This window comes from Crocodylus siamensis, chromosome 3 (assembly GCF_052110815.1).
Source record: "Crocodylus siamensis isolate JL-2025a chromosome 3, ASM5211081v1, whole genome shotgun sequence".
NCBI lineage: Eukaryota > Metazoa > Chordata > Crocodylia > Crocodylidae > Crocodylus > Crocodylus siamensis.
In genome coordinates this window covers 148,041,076-148,064,715 of record NC_143397.1, presented here as the reverse complement: position 1 = coordinate 148,064,715, position 23,640 = coordinate 148,041,076, and the positions used below count along the sequence as shown (strand labels likewise).

Sequence of the window (23,640 nt, the reverse complement as noted above, 5' to 3'; positions counted from 1 at the left end):
AAAATGTTGAATTTGGGTTAATCACATCTAAATATGACACCTAAAAATGCAGGTGCAAATTTAGGCATGATTAGTTAAAGTGCATTGACACACATGTAGATGCTACCTGGTACTAACTTTAGTGCTGGCTCTGCCCAGCCACTAGGGAGCTGGCCTGAGTCCAGTCCCAGGGCTCCTGGTTGGCTGTCTCTCCTCCCTCCCCCAGGGCTGCTGTTTTGTGCAGGAGTCCAGCAGGACCCATGTCCTGCTGCCTCTGCCTGGTCTGTCCCGCTCCGGAGCTGCTGCTTGGCCACAGGGGAATGTTACAAAGGGCTGCAGCTTGCTGCACCCCTTGCGCAGCCCTGAGATGCCCCCAGCGCTGCTGCCTGGCTGTCTCTGGCAGCAGGACCAGCATCTACTCCCTGTTGCTGCTCAGTCCCAGCTGTCTCCTGTGCTTGCAGATCCTGTGATAAAGTGCCTCTGCCATGCAGCTCCCAGTCCCTGGCTGTGGCCCTGTGCTGAGCACTGCTGGCAGCTGTCCAGGGACAGCTATACAGGGACAGCCACACAGGGGTCCAGAGAACTGGCGCTGTACAACCATGTCACCTCAGCCCTGCCTGCATGTGCACACCTGTGCTAACTGTCAAGGCTCCCAACTGGACCTGGGAGGAGGTGGATGACCTTGGTGCTCTGGGGCTATGCGCATGTGCAGAGGCAGTGTGCATGGGGCAGGCACTTGAATGCTTACATTTTATGAGGCCCCATTTGGTGGGATGCGGGAGCGAGGGCACTCAGTCGACGTGGCAGTGCTGCATAAAGGTCAAGGTCTTGCAGGCAGAGTGGATGGCCATGGTTGACTTCAATCATCTGTCCAGTCATGCTCTAAAGTTGGTGCCATTTATGCAGCAGTTGACTCACATTTGGGTGCCTCAGAAGACAGGCCTCACCCTGCAAGTGCCACCAGCACAGGCAGTCTGGCTGAGCCCTTGCCTCTCCCTGATGCCTTTGGTGACGCATCACCAGAGATGGGGATCTTGGGCCTTTAGCACCCCGCCCCATTCTTCTCCATGGCTGCTGCATTCACTGGCAGCTTGGGGAGTGTTGCCCAGTAGCTGCCTTACACTTGGAGCAGCCCCAGACGCTGAGGTGACCCCAGCAAACTGACCGTCCAGTCTGCTCTTGAAGATTTCCAGGGTAGGTGATTGCACCACCTCTGGAGGGAGTTTATTCCATAGTCCGGACAGTAACTGTAAAGAAAATTTTCCTAGTGTTAAGTCTGAAATGGTCTTCCAGGAGTTTGTAGCTATTACTCCTGGTTTTCCCCAAGGGTGCCCTGGTGAACAGTTGTTTACTGAGCCCTTGATGTATTCCCCTGATATATAGTGGTAAGCTGCTGCAAAGTCTCCTCTCAGTATTCTCTCTTTTAGGCTGAAGAGACCCAAGTCCCTCAGCTTTTCCTTGTATGGCTTTCCTTGCAAGTCTGTGATCATACAGGTGGCTCTTCTCTGGACTCTGTCAAGCTTTTCCATGTCTTTGTTGAACTGTGGCATCCAGAACTGGATGCAGTACTCCAGCAGCGGTCTCACCAATGCTGAGTAAAGCGGAAGAATTACTTCCTTGGTTTTGCTGGCGATGCATCAGTTGACGCATGCTAGAATTTTGTTTGGCCTACTGGCTACAGCATTGCACTGATGGCTCATGTTCATACTATGGTCTGTTGTTACTCCTAGGTCCCTTTCAGTCGTGGTGCTAGTCAGTTTGGCGTCACTGAGCCTGTAAGTAAGTTGGGGATTGTTGACCCCCAGATGGAACACTTTACACTTCTCAGTGTTGAACTTCATCTGGTTCTGATCCACCCAACCTGCCAGTGTGTCTAGGTCTGCCTGTATCTGCAGCCTATCCACAAGTGTGACCACGCTCCCCCATAACTTGGTGTTGTCTATGGATTTGGCCAGTGAGCTCTTCACCCACACATCTAAATCATTGATAAAGATGTTGAAAAGCACCAGACCAAGCACAGACCCCTGAGGGACATCACTGGCTACTTTTTGCCAGGACAAAAGAGATCCGTTCATTAGAACTCTCTGGGTCCTACCCCACAGCCAGCTTCCTACCCACCTAACTGTTGAGCAGTTAAGCCCACAATCCATTTTTCCCATGAGAACATCATGGGGTACCAGATCAAAGGCCTTTTAGAAGTCCAGGTATACAGTGTCAACTTCCTCTCTTATCCAGGTGGTGAGTTACCTGGTCATAGGAGATGAGTTTGGTAAGACAAGACCTGCCTGCAACAAAGCCATGCTGGCTGTCATTCACAATCCAACCTTCTACAAGCATATTGCACATAGACTCCTTGATGAATTCTTCCAGACTTTTCCCTGGGATAGAAGTTAAGCTAATTGGCCTATAGGTGCCTGGGTCTTCTTTCCTCCCCTTCTTGAAGATGGGCACAATGTTGGTCTCTTCCAGTCTTCAGGGACCCTCCCCCAAGTGCCATGAGTTTTGGAAGAGTTTTGCCAGAGGTCCTATGATGACTTCAGCCAGCCTCTTCAGCACTCTTGGATGAAGTTTTCATAGATTCATAGATGCTAGGGTTGGAAGGGACCTCAACAGATCATCGAGGTCGGCCCCCCTGCCTAGGCAGGAAAGAGTGCTGGGGTCAGATGACCCCAGCCAGATGCTTATCCAGCCTTCTGTGAAAGACCCCCAAGGTAGGGGAGAGCACCACCTCCCTTGGAAGCCCATTCCGAATTTTGGCCACCCTTACTGCGAAGAAGTTTTTCCTGATATCTAACCTAAATCTGCTCTGTCAGTTTGTGACCGTTCTTTCTTGTTACCCCAAGAGGCACCCTGGTGAACGGAGCATCTTCAATCCCTTGCTGCATCTCTCTAATGAATTTGTAGGCAGCCACAAGATCACCTCTCAGCCTTCTCTTGCGGAGGCTGAAGATGTCCAGGTCCCTCAGTCTCTCCTCATAGGGCTTGTCCTGTAAGCCCCTGACCATATGAGTGGCTCTCCTTTGGATCTTCTTGAGTCTATCAACATCCTTCTTGAAGTATGGCACCCAAAACTGGATGCAATACTCCAACTGTGGTCTGACTAATGCCACATGGAGGGGAAGTATCACTTCCTTGGTCCTATTTGCCATGCATCTGCTGATGCATGATAAAGTGCGGTTAGCTTTGCTGATGATTTCGTCACACTGATGGCTCATGTTCATCTTGGAGTCCACTATGACTTTGAGATCCCTTTCCGCTTCTGTGCTGCTGAGAGGGTCACATCCCAGCCAGTAGGTGTGCTGGATATTTTTGTGCCCTAGGTGCAGCACTCTGCACTTGTCCTTGTTGTACTGCATCCTATTGTGTACTGTCCACTTTTCTAACCTGTCCAGGTCTGCCTGCAATTGTTTCCTACCCTCCGGAGTGTGTACTTCACCCCACAATTCAGTATCGTCCACAAACTTGGACAGAGTACACTTCACACCCACGTCCACGTCACTGATGAAGATATTGAAGAGTACAGGTCCAAGGACTGAACACTGGGACCCCACTACCCACATCCTTCCAGTTCAATACTGACCCATCTACTACTGCTCTCTGGGTGTGACCGCTAAGCCAATTTGCCATCCACTGGACCATGTAAATATCTACATCACAGCCTCTTAATAGGATGAGATACCATATTGAAGGCCTTGCTAAAATCCAAGAAAACAACATCTACCTCTACTCCTGCATCTAAGTTCATCTGGTCCTGCTGACTTATAAATGTCTAACTTGTCTAACTGATCATGTATCAGCTCAATGTCAACAAAAGAAACATTCCCACCATGCCCATTCTGAACCTTATCTAGTATGATTTTCCACTTAGTCTGGTGAAATACTGAAGCAAAGTAGTCATTCAGGAGTTCAGTTTTCTTCTGAATGTTGGTAACCAGCTGTCCTGAGTTGTTAAGCAATGGCTCCATGCTTCCATTTGTTTTCCTCCTGTTCCCTACATACCTAAAGAAGGACTTCTTATTGTGCTTGATTTCTGTCACTAGTTTAAATTCTGTCATGCCTTAGCCTTTCTAATCTAGTTGTATAGTCCTCCTTGGGGACTGTCCCAAGCTTCCATTGTTTGTATGCCTCTTTCTTCTTTTTCAAGATTAACCATGATTTCCCTATTAAGCTAAGAGGACTCACCAGCCCTTCTGCTATCTTTCCTCTTCATGGGAATGTACTACTTTTGTGCTTTGAGGATTGTGTCTGTGAGGAACAATCACTCTTCATGCACTCCTTTTGCCTTCAGTCCTTGGTCCCACAGTGCTTCCTCTACTGTTACCCTGAGCTTGTTGAAATTTGCATTTTTGAAATCCAAAACTTCATTCCTGCTAGTTGATTTGCCTGCCTTGTGATGGACGGTGAATGTGATGGTTTCATGGTTTTCGTCACACAGGCTACCCTTGAAGTTGTTCACCATATCATCTCCTTTGGCCAAGACCAAGTCTAGGAAAGTGTTACCTTTGGTTGGCCTGTGCACTTCCTGAGTCAGGTAGAGTTCTTCAATACAAGTCAGGAAGCAATGCGACCGATCTGACTTAACCAAATGTTCCTTCCAAGAGATGCCTGGGTAACTGAAGTCACCCATGACGACCATGTCCCATGTGCACACGGCCTTTGCCAGTTCTTGAGAGAACTCCAGATCAAGATTCTCCCCCTAGTTTGGTGGTCTGTAATATACACCTACAGTTAGGTCTCTCTCATCGCAGCCTCCAGTAGTTTGACGCAGAGGGTTTCGAGCTGCTCTTCTTTGGAGGTGATGTCGGCCTCCGAGGAAGTGTACTGCTCATTCACATAGAGAGCTAGACCTCCACCTTTCTTCCCTACTTGGTCCCTTCTGTGCAGGGTGTAGCCCTTTATGGCTGTGTTCCAATTATGTGAGGATCCCCACCATGTAATCCCTACTAGATCACAATGCCCACAGGAGAGTAGGAGGGCTAGCTCCACCTTGTTTCCCGTGCTCCTGGCATTAGCGTATGGGCACCTAAGTCCTCCATTTGAGACCCTTGATTTCTTGTCACATTGAGGTAGAACTATTCCCTCAGCTCTTGAAAGTGTGGATCTCCTAGTGTCCCCAACTTTGGAGCTTTCTTGTGTGCTGGTCCCTGGGCATGCTGCAGTCAGTGTTTCTCTGTCCCTTGGTGATCTTAGTTTAGAGCCCTATCTAGAAGATTGACCATCCTGGCTGAGAACTAGGATTTATGCCTCCATGTGAGGTGGATACTGTCTTATCCCAGGAGTCCTCTCTCCCTGAAGTATGCTCTGTGATCAAAGAAACTGAAGCCCTCTTGGTAGCACCGCTTCCAATCATCAGTTCACTTTTTTGATCCTAGGTCTGTGGCCTGAAACCAGGAGCACAGAAGAAAAGACTACCTGTGCCCCCAACCCTTTGAGCCCATCCCCCAGAGCCCTGTAGTCACTCATGACCTGGTCCGGATTACTCCTGGCTGTGTCATTTGTGCCCATGTGGATGAGGAGCATGGGGTCAGAGGGCCGGATGAGCCCAGGGATCCTCTTCACAATGGTCCCATGGAGGCGGCAGACCTCATGAGCTAGGGGGTGTAGATGGCAGATGTTCCCTTGCTGTCCTGCAGGAGGGAGTTACCCATCACCACCACTCTGTCTCCTCTTGGGGGTGGCAGTTCACTGACTACCCATCTCCTTCTCCAGTGCCTCCATCGGAGCCTCCTCATGCATGGTGAAGGGAGCACACCTGTTGTGCAGTGCCAGGGGAGGGACAGCCCTAGCTCTGCGTGTCCTGGAGCCTGAGACAGCCATCGTCCAGGTAGCTCCGGATGGGTCTTTTCGGCCAGCCTTCTTGTTGGCCACCTTCTCCTCTATCTTCTCGTCTTCATTCTTCAGGAGAAGAGCCTGATTGTAGTAGTCATCAATCTCCTGCTTGTGGGCCCTGATGGCATGAAGTCTGCCTACCTGGGCCTGGAGCTTAGTCACCTGGGACTCCGGGGACCTCACTAAGAAGCATACACCACAGGTGGGGGTGAGCTTGCTCCCATTCCCAGTTTCTGGCAGCGGTGCCAGGCAGCCCCTGCAGCCCAGTGCCAGGGGCTCCATCTGGGTGGAGGACTAAAACATGGGTTCCATCTGGGTGGAGGCCTCAGTGGTGCAAGGGAAGGGAACACCAGCTGGGGCTGAGGCAGAAAGCCACGAGGTATGATGGATTCCCACCACTGTATGATAATAGGCTATGTAACTACCTTGGAACTGGCCTGTGAACTGCCTGCAAACTGCTTCCCCAGTTTGCAGTCCCTGTTTGCTGGCTCCCTGGTCACAGCAAGCCAGCTGCAAGGGTGGGCTCAGCTGGCTTCCTCAAGGGCCCAGGCCTGCCTGGCCAACTTACCATGGTTCCAGGACACCTGTGTACAGCTGACCCCCAATCTGAGGCTGGACAGTGCACAGCCCCTGATGCAGAGCATCTTATCTCTGAAATGTTGCAAACACTCACAAAAGGCTTCTGTCTCTTGCCTCTGCAAGGCCAACATCTGGATGCAGGGGAGATCCCACCAGCCCCAGTGGGGTTGCTGCTTTATGGTCACCACCTCCTGCTGCTGGAGCAGTTTGGATGCACCAGCAGTGCACCGGGACTGAACCCTGCTGCTCCAGTGGCTGCTGCTGGTGGTGGTAGAGGCACGGGAGCAGGCCTGGTGGGTGGAGGATGCCACCCAGGTGGAGGCGTGGGACTGGGTACAGTGGAACCATTGGGTTCACATGGGGGCCCTGGAGCGGGAGTGCCTGGAGCAGCTCCATCAGCAGGGGGATGCCAACCACCAGGCCATGGAAACTGTCTTGGCCCTGACAGCCATGTACATGTCCCTTGCTGCCCAGCCCCTGCCCATGGCTTCACAGGGCCTGCTGGCCCACTGCAGGCCCCTGCCTGGCCCTGGGAGGAGGTTCTAGGGTGCCTCCTGCCCACCAGACCCCCTGGCCCACTCCCTAGCTTAGACCTGTTGCCATCTGCCTGGGCCCAGCCCCACCACTGACCCCTGCACCATGGCCAGTAGCAGCACAGGGGCACTATTCATCTCTGGCAGGGGCCAGGCTGGAGCAGCAGGGCACTTGGCACCATGGGCAGGGCCAGGAGCAGCCCTGGCATGGGGAGGCAGAGTAGGCAGGGAGGTAGCTGGTGCATGTTGCCTCTGCACTGGGCTCATGGCTCCTAGGTAAGGAAGGGGCTGGCTAGGGATCAGAGCTTCCAAGATGGCTGCCAAGTGCTGGCAGCTGGGTCTGGTTTCAACATGGCTGCCAAGTGCTGGCAGCCATGTGGCTGGAGCTCCTGCTGGTGGCTGCAGGGGCACATGGCAGGGCTGAAGGGACTTGGGACTAACTTCAGCTCCAAGTATATTAACTTTAGTCCCAAGTCCCTGCATATGTAGATACCTGCCAAAAATCGCTTAATGTGCATTAAACTTAGTTGTGCTTATTGCACATGTAGATGTGCCCAGTGGGCACTTTGTTGCTGGTTCTCAGCATATTAGGTTATTGCACAACACTTTTCTGACTATAGCATAGGTGTTCATAAGTGCTGTTGAAATGTTAGAGCAGAGAAGTGGATAGTACTTTCTGCTGTCTTACCGACTTTGATGTATGACCTTGGATTCTTCCACATTCCTTGGTTTAACTCCCTGTAAAACCACTAATTCTGTGGATCAGATTCATGCTTGGTGTAATACCTTTACAGGCAGTGCTTAGATCCTATGTTTTATAAGTATCTTATGCAAGCAAATAGAAAGGATAACTGAGTAACACTGAGGATAGAATATGGCCTATAGTCAAGATTGTTTTCTGGCTATGGTGTTTCAGTGGGCCAAGTACTCTGCAAATGGAAGACATTGACAAAGCAGTGGCGACAGTGACTGGACTACAGATTGGTACCTATCACTTCCGGCTGACAGTGAAAGACCATCAGGGATTAAGCAGCACAGCTACGCTCTCTGTTACTGTTAAGGAAGGTAAATCGAGGCACATCTGAGATATAATGTGACTTGCTACTTAATTTGATTGTTTACATTCCAAAAGTAAACTCAAGAAAACCTACAGGATAAGACTACTATTTTAATAAATATGTATTCTTCCTTGTATTACAGCAGTATGTTTATTTACTTACTGTGGTGTTTCTTTTAAATTAACTGTGCATGCAAGCGTGTGTGTATGCTGAAAAAGATTGTTAATTTTGGCATGGATTGTTTTTGATATTATTCTACTCTCAGAATGTTAGTGATACCCTGCTGTGAATGAAAGGGATGCTGAGGAAATTTAGACTCTCAGTGTACCATATTCAAATGAAACCTCACAGTAAACAGATTTACTTATTTTTGTGCAGTATTGTAATAAAGAAACAATGTTTTTGTGTCCCCCCTTCCCACCTTCTCCACAATCCAATCCCAGAGAGTCTTGGGGAATTATAATACCATTTTCCTGATATTCTGTAGAACCAGAATGGGGGGGAGGGGCGAAATTCAGTGTGCATTGCATCCTAGTTTGCAGATGATCAAGTGCAGCACTGATGGCTGTATTTTGGTCTGAGTAGACTGGGAGCAGTTATCCTACACACCTCTGTAAAGACAAGGTTGGTAGTAATCAGTTTTATTGTTGGTAAATCAGATTTAGCTGTTTGCTCAAAATATGGCTACATTCCTGTGAGTTTAGCTGCACTGGTGACATTTGTATTTTATGGGCTTTGAAAGCTAATATCCTCCTAGTTATTTTTTTTTTTTTATTTATTTTTTAAAGAAAACAGTATTCCTCCTCATGCACATGCTGGAGGCAAACACATCCTGGTGCTTCCCAATAACTCTGTTACTTTGGATGGTTCAAAGTCTACAGATGACCAAGGGATTATGTCATATCTGTGGATTCGTGATGGTCAGAGTCCAGCAGCAGGGGTAAGTATTTTAGAAGTCTTCAGTTAAAAAGAAGTCAAATTTTGCCCTCCCTTGCCTATTATGTAACCCTGCTGACTTCAATGTTCCATGCTGGCATATATGTCCAGTGAATTAATTTAGGAATAGGTGTTGCATTGGCTTTTACTTAACTCTGTCAATGATCTAGTATCAGAAATGTCTTTTTTACCCTAGCCCTTTAATCATGTTTGCTGAGTATATTTAGTTAGGAGGACCGAGATGCAAAGGACCCTATATAGAAAGGCTGGTGATATGGTCATGAAACTGTAAAATGTAGTTTATCTGGGGTAAATATAAGCTTATACATCTAGGGAAAAATAATCTGAAATCCAGATGGCCAAAGAGAAGAAGATTCTTGAAATCCAAAGATGGTAATGAATAGTGTGGAAGGATGGCAGACAAATTTGACATGAACTTGCAAGGTGATATACAGACTTTGCATCATAGACCACAGTGATAATCTGCCTCAAATGGACAATGACAACATTGGTACCAGAATGCATGTATGGATCTGAGCTCATCAGTATCAGAAAGGTGGTAATGTGCTTGCAGAAACTGAGGTGGGAGGAGGGGAGGGAAAGCAAAAACAAGTGTCCACTTAGGTTGACATAGCCTATGGTAAAATTAGTCCCAGGAGTATAACCATCTTCTCCCATGTTTTGCAGGATGTGATTCATGGCTCAGACCACAAGCCAGTACTGCAACTAACCAATCTTGTGGAGGGAACATATATCTTCCACTTGAAAGTGACTGATGCTAAAGGAGATTCAGATATTGACACCGCTACTATTGAAGTGCAGCCTGGTATGATAATTAAAAGGTCATCTATAAGTAGTGTGAAATTCCATGTTCTGTTGATGGTTGTGTGAGCAAGATCCTGTCACGTTAAAACTTGTTGGTCTGATTCTCCACAGCCTTGTGGGGGTGATGCTCAAATTGGATATAAAACACTATCATATTCCTGCCTTTACACCAGTGATACCAGCATTGAGCCACTTTACCCAGATATTAATGGCTGCACCCAGTGAATAGCAGTGGAGAATCATGGCCGTAGGGGTTTTTTAATTGTTTCCTTGCTTGTATTACAAATGTCAGCTTTGTTTACCCTGAAAGATTTCTACAAGTCTAATTGATTTTTTCCCCCCCACTATTTATACTGTTTGCTTGTGTTTTTTTTGCATTTTAATCCATTGTGATAATGAAAATAGACAAATGATGACCTCTTTAGTCATTCTCCTTTTAGTCACACGTACTGATTCTTATGTCCAAACTCCACATTTTACTGTTCAGGTGCTTAGAACTGAAATGGAATATTTATTTGTTTAAACAAGTCTTCATTTCTTTTTTTATTTCATTATTTAAAGCCTGGAAACATTCTTCTGTTAGTCTTGTGTTTTTTATAGAATCCTCTTTGGGGACGGATGGTGTTGTGGGGAAGGCGTGAGGTGGGAATTTGATAGATCGTAATATTCTATTTTTGTCTTTGTCACCAATTTTCTTTGTTTTCTGTGGGCAGTTTATTTAGTTTCTGTGACTTGTTTTCTTCCTTGAAGAATCAGAATAATTTCACTAGGTTGCTGCGAGGCCTATAGTGTTTGCCCTTCTATAGTGCTTTACAAGGTATTGTCAGATGCAACCAAGTCTACATTTTTGAGGCAAATTTACTAGATAACTAAGTAGTCCTTTGGATCAATAGTGAAATACCTGCAGGTCTTCAAACAGATAGCATATATTTTGGTTTTTCAGACCCTAAAAAAAATGGTCTGGTGGAGCTTATATTGCAAGTTGGAGTTGGCCAGCTGACTGAACAACAAAAGGACACTCTTGTGAGACAGCTAGCGGTGCTACTGAATGTCTTGGATTCGGACATCAAAGTTCAAAAGATACAAGCCTATTCAGATTTAAGGTACGAAGACAGTGTGATGCTTGGAACTATGAACATGACATGTGGCTCAGTCTCTTCTGCGGCACTCCAAAACAAAAGAGTATATAAAGAATTCTTTAAAAATATAATTATGGCAAAAAGTGCATAGTTGGGGGTCATGAGGCTGTATAAGCATCCAGGTTCAAGTGGCCAGAGAGAGACCCTGAACAGTCACTCAGCTAGATAGTTGTTAAAGGGGTATTGCTTGGGTTAAAGCCTGCTTGTTTGTCTGGACTTTTACACCTTTGGCAGCTGCTTGTGTGTGGCAGAGCAGGGAGTTGAATAGCCACATCTTACCTTTTCCAGGTAGTGCAGTCCAAGAGTGGTTCTGGACTAAGGGTTCTTCCTATGAAAAGTGTAGGCACTGAGGGAGGAAAAGGGAGACTTAGCTTGGTTAAACAGTGGGGTCTTTGAAATTTGCATGTTCTGAAAAGACAAGGAAGTCCAATGCAGCTGCTTCTTGGGATAGGGCAGTCCTGCCTGATCAGCTTTTTGTAGATCTATCTACCATGTTTTCAACTTCTGTGCAAGGAGACTGGGCTTGTACATAATATGTAAAGAAGTACTAAGCTCGGGTCTAGGCTAAAAATTTGCCCTTGTTGGGGTTGCTAATTTTTCTTAACATTTCTGAACTGAAATTCAATTATCAGTATGAAATCCCTTTGTCTGGTAGTAGGTTATATCACCTATATTACCTGATGTAAGCTAAATTGGCCAAGCACTTGTTTGCCAGTCTAAAGTGTGTCTATATTAGGAGGATTTGCTGTCTTACTTGCAATGTATTGGCCATTTTTGTATACTTGGTTTAAGATATTACTTTGCATCACTGATTTCACTTCCGAAGTGGTAAATTAAGCTGCTGGGCCCTCCAAACCTACTCATACTTTAGTAAAGGGTCAACACTGTTGTTGGCTGGTGTGTCTTACACCGGCCATAATATTATAAGCAGAACCTTTCTTTACAAGCAGTCTTTTTCTGTGTCAGTGTTTTGAGGAGTTGCAGGAATGCAGAGGTATAGCCCAGTCTTCAGAAATTAAAATTTTCTCATAAGCAGTACAAGTTGTGAGTTCAGCTATAAGATGGGGGCCCATAGCATGGGAGATATTTGAGGAAGAGGGGGACCCAAGTGTATTGATTGATTGTAGGGTGGCCATGAGCCATCTGTGGGATGCAGCTGTGAAAAAGCTAATGTAATCTTAAAGTAGATTAGGCAGGATATAGACAACTGAGACAAGGTGTTGGTACCATTCTACAGGGGATTGGTAAAACCCCAATGTACTTACGTGATTTTGTTCAAAGAAGGGCTGTTACACTCATTAAGGGATTGGTAACCTCTTCTTATGATAGGGCAGGGAGTTCTGGCTTAACAGTGTGTGGTGTGAAGTCACATGTTTGTGATCCCCAGATTGAGGTGAAAGCTTGCTCTTGCTGTATAGAAGGAGTTTGGTGATCCCATGCCCTGGGGATTTTGCTGGTTGTCAGTTGGGGCCACGAAAGAATATTTTTCCATCATGAATGCTGCTGGCTTCTGGTAGGTTTTTTTTTCACTTTCCTCTGAAGTACTGGGATATTGGCCACAGCTAAGGCTGTTCCCCCCCCCCCCAACTGGTACTTGTACAACCCAGAGGTACATGGCTGAAGTGGCTTACTTCTGCTTAGAGTCAGACTGATTGCCACATTTGGGGTCAGGAAGGAATTTTTCCCTTGGTCAGAGTGGCATAGACTCTGGGGTTTTTTTGTATTTCTCTGTAGTGTAGAGCCAGGTCCTTTTTTTATGGAGACTGGACTGGATAGCCTGGGATGCTCTTTCCAGTACTGTGTTCCTGTGTAACATGATCATTGCCAGAACCTTTTGAGACGACTAAGCTTTAAACTACATCTTCTTGAGCTAAATGATATTTTAACAACTGTGTTGGCACTTGCTCTAGGCTCTTCCTAAAATTCACAAATAAATTAATTGAAAATCTACTATTAATTCCTACCACGTTTCAAATGGCAGCTCTCAACTGGCTCGTTTCTGGTTTTAAGATTCTTTAAAGAAAGCTGAGGCATTGGATCCAATTGTGATGTAGCATACATTCTTGTCTAAAATTATTTGTTTAATCCCCATCTCTCATTGTGTCTGAGCTCCTATTCTTTCAAATGTCCTTATGCAGTCTTGGAAGAAGCAAGAGTTCTTGTGGGTGATTATCTTTTATTGGATCAACTGCAATGTTGGGCTAGACATAGGGTATGTCTATCCCGCCATGTAGTTGAACGGCATCACCTCTGCGCTACTGCATGCAATCGTCTCATTGACTTCAGTGGGCTGTGTAGATGCTTGTGGAAAAAGCTGGGCTTTGTAGTATATCTAGGATTTGAATAGGGGCAGGCTCTAAAGAACCATGGGTGGTGGTGGGGGGGAAGGGTTTGTTCTCCTCATTTTTTTCCTGTGAAACTGATTATGTATAGAACTGGTAATGCTCCTGAACTGCATAGTAGAGCAATAGCCATATTGTTCTGTTGGATTTGATTAATCTAGAGCAGGGGCGGGCAGTTGTTTCGGGTGGAGGGCTGCTTACTGAGTTTTGGCAAGCCATTGAGGGCTGCTTGACAGGCAGCCAGAGGCAGATAAATATTCATTTTCTAAATGTTTTAGGGGTTCCGCGGGCCAGATGGAATGGCGTGGCAGGCCACGTGCAGCCCGCATTGCCCACCCCTGATCTAGCGACAGATAGCTCGACTCTTAGATGCCTGGATATAGTAAGAAGCAGTTTTCTTACAGTCAAATAAAAAACTGTAAATGCAGTGGATAACACATATTTTTGTGTCTGTGTGTGTGCTCTCTGCAGCACAGCAATCATGTTCTATGTGCAGAATGGACATCCTTTCAAAGTCATAAAGGCTTCGGACGTTGCACGGACTCTGCACGTGCAGCTTTTAAAGGAAAAGGCTGACTTCTTGCTTTTTAAAGTTCTGCGGGTTGATACAGCTGGTACGTTCTGAATGATGCTTTCTTAGTGTCTTGATTTTTACAGGCATGAAAGTACTAATTGATGCAAGCAACATAGGGATATGGCAAGAGCTTACTTTATGTACATGGGGCTTGATGTTTGCATTAATTTTATGAAAGTGGCCTAGATCTGGGCTGTCCTACTGGTGGCCACAGGCATTATGTGGCCTATAGGGGGATTAACTAGGGGGATTAACCTGGTCCAGGTGCTGCTTCTCCCATTACTTTTCTGCAGCTGCCACCAGGGTCTCTAGGTTCTCCCTCTCTGCTCCAGCTTCCTATTTCTGCCCTTGCCCCTGGGAGTGGGGTGGGGTGGATCAGCCCATGGGGCTCACCTAGTCTGTAATTTGGGAAGCTTTGGGAGTTGGGGGCACCTGTGCAGTGGGGAGAGGCCCAAATGGTATGTATGTGAAGAGTCCTGCACAGTGTGACTTGAAGCCTGTGGGACCTGTGGCACGTACAGTATGTGGTCCCTGACTGCTCAGAAATTGGACTGGTGTAGATGTTGCTGCTGCTTGAAATACCAGTCTACCTATGACAGACTTCTGCTAGTTGTCTTCTTTTAAAGAGACTATTGGGATGCAATTTGATCATTATCTACGATTTTTATAAACAAAAGCTATACAATAGAAACATTTCCACTATATACTAAACATTTTGCAATGCTGGGGGACTAGGTAATATCATTAGACCATCTGTGATGTGCTCTTGCATGGCTTGTTTTAATCTCTCTGAATGGAACAAACTTTATTATAACTGTAGCAGAACTTATCACATCACTTCTTTCAGAATTCATGAAGTATGATAATAGAGTCTCTTTCTATTTACACTGGCTAAAAATGTTCGGACATTATAACCCAGTGCCTTAATCTGATTAAATTTGTAATATAGACCGGTTTGTATTTCTTCATAATGAGATCTCTTTACAATAATGCTTGAGCATCTAGGTCAAACTTCATAGTTCAGTCTCCCATAAAGTAACATGCTCCTGGTAATTTGAATGCTGTAGGACACTAAAGCATTACAGCTATCTATTTGTTGTCATTTGGAATCAAATGATTTGCTGAAGATCAGAAATAATAAAGCAGGAACATTCTGAGCTCTAAAATATTTGATTTTTGTAATGGCTTAGTTCTGAGATCATTCCTTCATGAGAAAATGACAGTTGTTATACTATAAAATTATTTAAATTATTTTTCACTGTTGGATTGCAAAAAATTATAGGTGTAGCCTCGGGGGAGGTGAAAATGACCTTTTCTTTTAATTTATGCATTGGATTTATGATCAAAAGAATGCCACCCCAAGATCCTACATTGCAATTTGCCCTTTTATACTGATAATCTTCACATTTTTGTTTTACTTTAGCTTGCCTTTTAAAATGTTCTGGACATGGGCACTGTGACCCTATTACAAAGCGTTGTATTTGCTACCAACTGTGGATGGAGAACTTAATTCAACGTTACCTCAGTGATGGAGAGAGTAATTGTGGTAAGTCTGGAAAGTGTTGTGTATGTTATGTTCCAAGAACGTACATCTGCATTATAGCAGTTTTGTAAGTGTTTTACTTGTGGATCTAGAGAAAATCGGTAAAAAGAACATGAATGTAGCAGCTTGGGTTGAGTCCCAGGATCAAGGGTCTGCTGTTTCGATTGGTGGAGCCCACCCACCAATCCAGAGGCAGTGTATGGGAAGCAATGCTCTGCCCTTCCAAGGAGCAGCTGGACCTGAATCGGAACTGCACCAGCCAGGTCCGGAGAACTTTGGGGGTGGAGCCCCTGAGGAGTACAAAAGGGGAGCATGCTTATCAGGCTGGAGAGACAATGAGGGATGGCTAGGAGAGAGGAGCTCCAGAGACGGCCTTCCTCGGGACCCTGCTTGAGCTTCAGCAGCGTGCAAATTGGTGCGTGGGAATCAGGCTCTAGGAGCTGCTCGAGGTGGCTTGAGCCTGTGAACCCAGCAAGAGGCTGGGCAGTCGGTGTGTAGACTGGCACATGGAGTGCTGGCCCTGGAAGCAGCTTGAGGCAGTTCGGGCCCCGCATGGTGTGCAGATCGGCACACAGAGAACTGGCAAAGACCAATGCCCCGCCGCCATCTTCTATCCTGGTTTTTGCGGGCTAATCACCTGATCCTTTCCCGGGTACGTAATTTCCAACACTAGACAGGGTTCATCGTCAGGTCATTCCTGCCTGACTCTAAGTAACGGGACTCTTGCCTGAGTCCCTGTTAGATTTTATGTTAAGCATCTGTATTTATTCTTGTAATAAATTGTACATAGTTAAGTATTTGGTTTTGGCCTAGCTCTATAGAGAGGGGCGGAAGCCACTCTAGTAGCTGGCCCCTTCCTCAGCACCCTGCCTGGCCACCACCACTGTCATTGGAGGACAGGGCACCCCCCCCTTCCCCAACCCCCGGTTTACCCGGGCTACATGAAGAAAGATTAGGATATTGCATGTTTGTCCGTTTGTTCAGTTATCAGTAGTGTACTAAGAAACTGTACATGACTACAAAACAATTGAGTGCCCACAATATAATACTCAGCCTTGTAGTTTTCAGATAATTTTAAGATGTATAGCATTTTATATCACACCTTCAGATAAAGAGTACAAAAATTGCTGTGTTGCTCCTGTGGGACATTAAGTGATTTTTGCCCAGATTGATGGCTTAAGAGGTTTCCAGGCTGGACTGAATGCAGGTGATCTTACTTGACCTTGGAAGTATCCTGACCAGTACTTGGGTAGGAAACTACCCTGGAACCAGATGCATGGAGTCATAGTCATACACTTGATAAATACTATAGAAACCAAATGGGTGGCAAGTCCCATGGTTGCTGCAGAGCTGATGGATGGGATTAAAAGGAAGGAAGGACTGTTTAGTAGGCAGCCTTGTACTTTGGCAGTCCCTCCCACTTGAGGTTGATTGCCTTCCATGACTGTCTTATCTGTGTGTCCAAAGATGGCTGATGAGGCCTATTCAGGATTGACAGACTCTACTGCAGCTTGGACATGTGTTTCTGTCTGGGGACGGTGGCGCTGGATTCTTGATCTGGTCCGTGACATGCTGTTTCTGCTGCTCTTGCTTTTCCATCTCCTGTTGTTCCCATGAGGTTTCAAAGTACTGAGATCCCTGCAGCAGACTTCGCCATTTGGGGTGGTTCTGGGCAATAGTCTCCCACAAGTTGACATCAATATCGCAGTTTTTTAATTTGGCCTTGAGCTCATTCCTGAAGTGCTTTCTCTGCCCTCCTCTTGAGTGTACACCTTGGCTGAGCTGGAAAAATAAAACTTACTTCAGAAGCTGGACAGCTGGATGACATGGGTGGCCCAACAAAGTTGATTTTGGATGATCATCATCTCAGTACTCATAGTGTTTGCTTGCAGGAGGGTGCTAATGTTAGTGCATCTGTCTTCTCACTGGATTTGGAGGATCTTCCTCAGGCAGCATTGATGGTATTTCTCCAACAACTTCAGATGTCTCCGGTGTGTTGTCTATGTATCAGCTCTGTACAGTAAGGTGGGGATCACAACTGCTTGATAAACCATGAGCTTACTTTCAGATCTGATGTTGCGATCTTTGAACACCCATTTCTTTTGGCATCCAAAGGCTGCACTTGCACATTTGTGGTGATGCTGGATTTCTTCATCAATGTCAGCCTTCTGCAAGGGACAGCTTCTGACGTACATGAAATACTCAGCGTTCTTCAGAGTCTCACTGTCGATCTGGTCTACTGGAGCTGGGGACTGTTCACTAGGAGCTAGCTGATGGAGGGACCTTAGTCTTCTGCATGATAAGTGTCAGTCCCATTTTCTTGTATGCCTTGGTAAAGATGTTGATGACTGCCTGAAGGTCTGCTTCTGAACGAGGTCACACTAAGCATCATCAGTGTATTGGAGCTCGATGATTGTGGTTAGGGTGGTCTTGGTTTTGACTCAGTCAGCTGAGGTTAAACTGCTTACCATCCACTCGGTAGTTTAGCTCCACTCTGCTGGAAGCTTGTTGGTGGCCAGATGTAGTATTGCTGCAAAGAATATTGAGAAGTATTGGAGCAAAGACACAGCCTTGCTTAACTGCTGTTTTGACTTCGAAGGGATGTTGATAGATCCATTACTGAGAATCTTCGCTCGCATACTGTCGTGGAGCAGGCAGAGAATGGTGACAAATTTTGGTGGGCATCTGTATTTCAGAAGGATCCTCTACAACACTTCCTGGATGACACAGTCAAAAGCTTTCATGAGGTTAAAGAAGACCATGTAGAGAGGCTTATGTTGTCCCCGGCATTTCTCCTGCAGCTGGTGAGCTGTGAAGATCATGTCAGTTGTGCATCTTCATGCATGCGCTAAACCCACACTGAGATTCTAGGAGAAGCTCTTCAGCAAGTTCAGGAGATAGTTCAGGAGGGTTCTTGCAATGATCTTTCTAGCCTTGGTACTGCATTTACTGTTACAAGAATCTTTGATTCCTTTTATGATTGAGATTAACAGCACTGGGGTAACACATAAGCATTGAGGCAGGCATGTATTATACATAAAGACTCTAATGTTGCCTGCATAGGGCCTAGTTCAGATGCTGGCTATATGCTAAGAAGCACTCTTATTACTAAAAAATCATTTTTTTAATTTGAACACTTTCACCATTTTCTTAAATGTCTTTATTTCATCTTTATTAAAGTCATCTCTGGCAGAAGCAGCTTGTCACCAGTTTACCCATGTGATTTTTCTTTGACAGGGCTTTCTCTGGTTTAAGTCTACACATTTGATGTCCTATTTAAAATCTCCTCTGTGGTCCTTGGCTTTACAAATCTTTACTGTATTAGATTGTTTGGGTAGCATCAAATGAATCCAAATATGGTCCTGCTCTTCGTATTGGAGAGATTCTGAAATTCTTGTTAAGAAACGTGTTTTTTCTTCCTCATCCCACTGATTTCTACAGGACTGCTTGAGGAGTGAGAGATGCTTCCCATGAGTAATGGTACTAGAAAATGAAGCCATATATGCATGTTGTCTACCAGAAAGCTAAATAAATAAATAGCACACTGGTTCCTGATCATGATTAGAGACTTTGGATGCAACTGTTGTCCAAATAATAAATAAGCGCCAGCAGCGGCATAGTGATGCAGCTGGATGCCCAGGGCAGCGGTGACTTCCAGTTGCTGTTGCATCACTGCTGTGATCATGTGGCTGCTAGCAGCAGCCATTTTTTTTCACCCCTCAAGTCAGCATCCAGGGTAATTGCTCCAGTTGCCTTACCCTAGTTACACCACTGAGAACCTGAGAGGATTATAGGGCTTCCTTTTATTTTGCCTCAGACCCTATATCAGATTTTCTGAATTCACAGATCAAGATTCCTAGCATCCAACAAAATAGGCTGTTGCTTACAAAATCTTATACGTCTCTGAACTAGTTGGTCCCTACAGTGCCATCCTACCCTACCTTCTGCCACATTAAGAGTTAGAGTGTAGTTGCAGAAGAAGGCTATTGCCGGTTATCAGTCCTACCAGATAACTGTACAATTTAGAAGGTGGCAGAGAAGTTCATGTTTGTAACACAGTTGTGGAGAACCCACCTTGACTTTCAGATTTCAGGTGGAATTCATTGAGCTGGTAAGGAAAAAAAACCCCCAATACTTATAAAAAAAAACCCGGAAAAATCCAGGTTTGATCTGGAAGACCAGCAAGGAACTCTTTGACTATTATTTTTATTTATTCTCTTCTGAGAGAAGAACTGAACTTCGGGTGCTAAGATTTCTCAAATTCTAATCAGGCTTAAGATAAAGCAAAGCCATTCCCTATCTTCCAGGATCATCTATTAAGACAACTGCATTAAAATAAGCCCATCAATACCACTTTGCTCACAGCTGTGTCTCCTGTTTTGTCCTCTAGAATGGAGCATACTCTATGTAACAGTATCTGCCTTCATTTTGGTTGTGCTCACAGTTGGGTTAGCTTGGTTCTGCATCTGCTGCTGCAAAAGGTACGTAGATAACTGTTTTGAAAAAAACTGCATACTTGTGACATCACTACAAGTTGTTTGTACTTGTAAATCAATTTCTTAGCCTTAAGCAACTCTTTACCACCTGCAGATATTTCTTTCTGGCCTTTGCTCTGAGTACTTCTCAACATATTTTAACTGTACAGTTGCAAAAAGTATTCCTGGAATCATGTTGCTGTCACCTAATAACTAACATATATCCTAACCCACCAGCTGCAAACATGTATAAGATCTTCATAGTCTTCTACCAAAGTCCTCACCATCCCTCACAGCAAGGGAAAGGAAATGAGCATTGCTGTTTGCCCTGAAGGGCACCAAGCATGAGTTATTTTAGACCTGAGAGAAAGGCATCAAACCCTCCCTTGTGAAGAAATGGGCATAACTGATGTCCAAGGAGCCAGTCTGGAGAAAGCGTGCTAATGTCCTACATCTCTGGGGCCTTTCTGCTCCTTGACAATGTAGTTTACCTCATTTTTGTGTTTCCCAATGGTTTTCGTATGAATCTCAGGAAGATCATTAGAAATTCTGTCCCAAATAACCCAGTTTTCTTTACTAGTTCTTGTCATAGACCAACTGCTTTGTCAAGCAGACTAGCCAAGAGGCTATTTGTTTTGATGTAACAAGACATTAAGTGTCTGGGTTTTTAGTTTTATTTGCTATGAAATCTTTTTTGATATGGACAGGATACTATCAGAAAGGATGCATGCCTTATGGGTTTTTTCTATGAAATGTGGGAGGAAGGGAGGGTTTATTTTCCCCTTTGGAACTATCCTCACTTACTTAGCACTCCACAAAAGGGACCTGTCTGATGCAATAATCTAGGTAAAGAGAAGAGGCAGGAACTAGGCAGAGCAGAGACTGGGGTGCTTTTGGTTTTGTGAAGCTTACAAGAAGGTGATATGACTTCTATTGATGTGGTTGGTTTTCTAGGTAGTTTGATCTACATCCCAGATTAGGTCTACCAGTCTGAAGAGTGTAGAGTCCAAGTTATTTTATCCCCGACAGCATCCACTATGTACTTATCAGACAAAGGGAGTTGTCCTTTGTCTTGAGGAGTTTACTAAGTAACAGACACAGCTGGAAAAAAAGATAGGCGGAAAGGATACAATGCATAAGCCAAATGACTGGGAGGTGAGGGGTCAAGTGTGAATCGTATTAGATATCCCCTTCCACCATTCAGCTTCTTCATCCTTCTGTTCCCTTCTTCCAAACATTCAGCCCTTTCTTCACAGGAGTAATAGATGAAATGCATGCAGAGATGACTGACTGCAGGCATTGTGAAAGATGTACAGTTGGAGGAAATTAAGAGGAAATGTTAATTATGCAGACTGGGTCAGGAGGAAGCTCAACACATAGGACATAGCAGAGAAATCTCCATTAGATGGCTTGCAGCTAGAGATGGGCCCAAACAAAGTTGATCAGAAATGCAAATCTGAAATGTGCAGGTGATCCCTATCAAAATCTTTGATCCAAAGAATCAAAAGCTCTGATCTGCAGAGTTTTGATCTGCAGCCAAATAGTGTGTTTCAGGCCTGTGGCAGGACACTTAGGGCACCTGCCACTTTTGGAGCTAAAGCAGCCTGTGGAGCAGGTGGCAGGTGTGGGCCAGGGTTAATTGTGGAGTCAGCTGACCCAGGGAGCCTGTGGGCATAGGTGGAGGGAGAAAAAAATTTTGGGGGAGGCTGAGCACATGCCTGCGTACCCTCCAGCAGGTAAGTCTGTGGGGGGAGGGGAAAGTGCTGTGGGGCTGGGGCAGGCCTTGCACAGCCTGGAGGGGACAGGGTGCGGGACTGAGCTGTGGCTCATCCGGAAGGGTGTGTATGGGAGGGTGGCTTCTGCCGCTGCACAGGCTCTGGGATGGCACAGGGGGTGCATGCCCCTAGATCTGTGTGGGGTGGGGCAGGCTGTTGCTGTGGGCTGGGGCTGTGCTGGGCTCTTTCCAGCAGGGGCTAAGTGACACTGTGCTTGGGGTGGGCAGTGGCAGTGCTGGGAGGAGGGACTGGGGGGGCTACAGTGAATTTTGGGGTGGCTGCAGCCCCACCCCTCCATAGTCCCCTTCCTACCACCTAGAGAGGGGCCAGGAAGGAGTGGGACAAGAAAGGCCAAGAGGCCCAGTGTAGGGCCTAGAGACAGTGGAGCCACAGGGGCCCAGAGGTGGGCTGGGAAAGGTTGACCAGAAGGGTCCAGGGGGCCAGGAAAGAGCCAAAAGGGGCCAGGAAGAAACCAAAGGAGTCTGGCAGTTCAGAGGGGCTGGGTGAGAGACTGAAGGGCCTGGCAGCCCAGGGAAGGGTTGCATGAGAGACCAAGGGGTCTGGGTGCCTAAAGGGAGGCTGAGGGGTCTGAGGGCCCTGAGAAGGACTGTGTGTGTAAAGAGAGAACATCAGTGAGGATGACATCTGCGAGGCTTGGGGTATGGTGTAGGGGTGGAATGGAGCCATGCAATTGGCCCATAAAGCCTTGACCCCAAACCTGGTGGTCATCACAGTAAGACTCTAGGGCAGCTTCCCGTGTTTTACTAAGGATTAACATCAAGATGTAATGGTGAAAGAAGGACGGACTGCCCATAGAGCAGGGTACAGAGAATTTTTTGGCCTTTGGGGGCTTTACAGCCACCCCTGGAGATGGTACTCGGTGACAAGGCCTACCACCAGTTATTGCAGAAAGCTTTTTTCTTTTCAAGGTATGAATAGCAGGTTTTGCCCTTCCTTTGTGCACACAAGATTTATGCTCAGTGGCCTGGATTTCTACTCCTTGTTAAGCTGGTGCCATCAGAACTGACTTTTGAAATCAGTGGAGTTATACGTAAATATTTTACAAGAGAGAAAATTTTAGCCTTATTGGTAGTTCTCTGTGTGTGTAGGGGAGAGAGCATTTACCGTGTGTGAGAACTTTATTTATTTGTGCTAACTTTCCTTTTAGCAGGAAGAGGACAAAAATCAGGAAAAAAACCAAATATACCATCTTAGATAATATAGATGACCAGGAGAGAATGGAGCTAAGGCCTAAATATGGTAAGTTATTTATTTATTTTTTTTAAGATTGGGGCTTCTTTTAGCAGTAAGCCTACATTCTTGTATTCACCTTAATTTTAAAGTAAATTACAAACTTTTCCTTTACCCAAATTGTTCCTTCTTGAAAGGAAACACTAAGTATTTTGTTTACACTGCATTTTCCACATGGCCTGCAAATGCCCCAGTTAACTTCATTGGTCTTGGGATTGTTCCCTTTAGTTCTCATTACGTTTTGAAATGCTAATGGGGGGCACTTTAAATTCAATGGGATAACGTCACTCCAAATAATGGACATTCTAAAGCAGTAATAAATTCATTGAAAAGCATAGAGCTTTTGTTATCAGCTAGTTCCATCATATAGTTGCCTGTGTGGCTAGGTACAATTGATAGATTCAGTAAGACCTAGACAGTATTGTACTTCATGCTGAGATGCTTTAATTGAACTGTAAATATCTATGTTTAAAATAAGGGCAGGGCAAGGCACAAGGGATCTGAGCCTCCTGGGTACCTGCAGACATACAGGATGTATGCTCCGATGTGCTGTAATTACAGCATGTTGGAGCAGACTTGATTAATTGAGTCTGCTGGAGCATGCTAATTAGTGTGCTGTAGCAGCCTCGACATCTCATGTATTCAGTGTCCCTCATGTATTCAGTGTACTTCAAAATGGCGGTGAGAGTGCTTTAACTAAAGCTCGTCAAATGAGCTTTAAAGTGCCCCTTTCACCATTTTGAAGCGTGGGACACTGAATACACAAGACGCTGCAGGCACTTTAATTAGAGCAGCTCCTGAG

General features: G+C 45.6%; 1 protein-coding gene across 3 annotated transcripts in view; it reads left to right on the top strand.

Annotated features, from left to right (window-relative positions):
- KIAA0319 (KIAA0319 ortholog) overlaps positions 1-23,640 on the top strand; it is a 107,425-nt gene that overhangs the window by 75,670 nt on the left and 8,115 nt on the right. For all 3 annotated transcript variants that reach the window (XM_090039487.1, XM_090039486.1, XM_090039488.1), the window contains 8 exons: positions 7,837-7,985; positions 8,767-8,918; positions 9,602-9,740; positions 10,683-10,842; positions 13,692-13,834; positions 15,218-15,340; positions 19,728-19,818; positions 22,756-22,847. In XM_090039487.1, the coding sequence (XP_089895613.1) occupies positions 7,837-7,985; positions 8,767-8,918; positions 9,602-9,740; positions 10,683-10,842; positions 13,692-13,834; positions 15,218-15,340; positions 19,728-19,818; positions 22,756-22,847 (1,049 nt within the window). The remainder of the gene's footprint in view (positions 1-7,836; positions 7,986-8,766; positions 8,919-9,601; positions 9,741-10,682; positions 10,843-13,691; positions 13,835-15,217; positions 15,341-19,727; positions 19,819-22,755; positions 22,848-23,640) is intronic.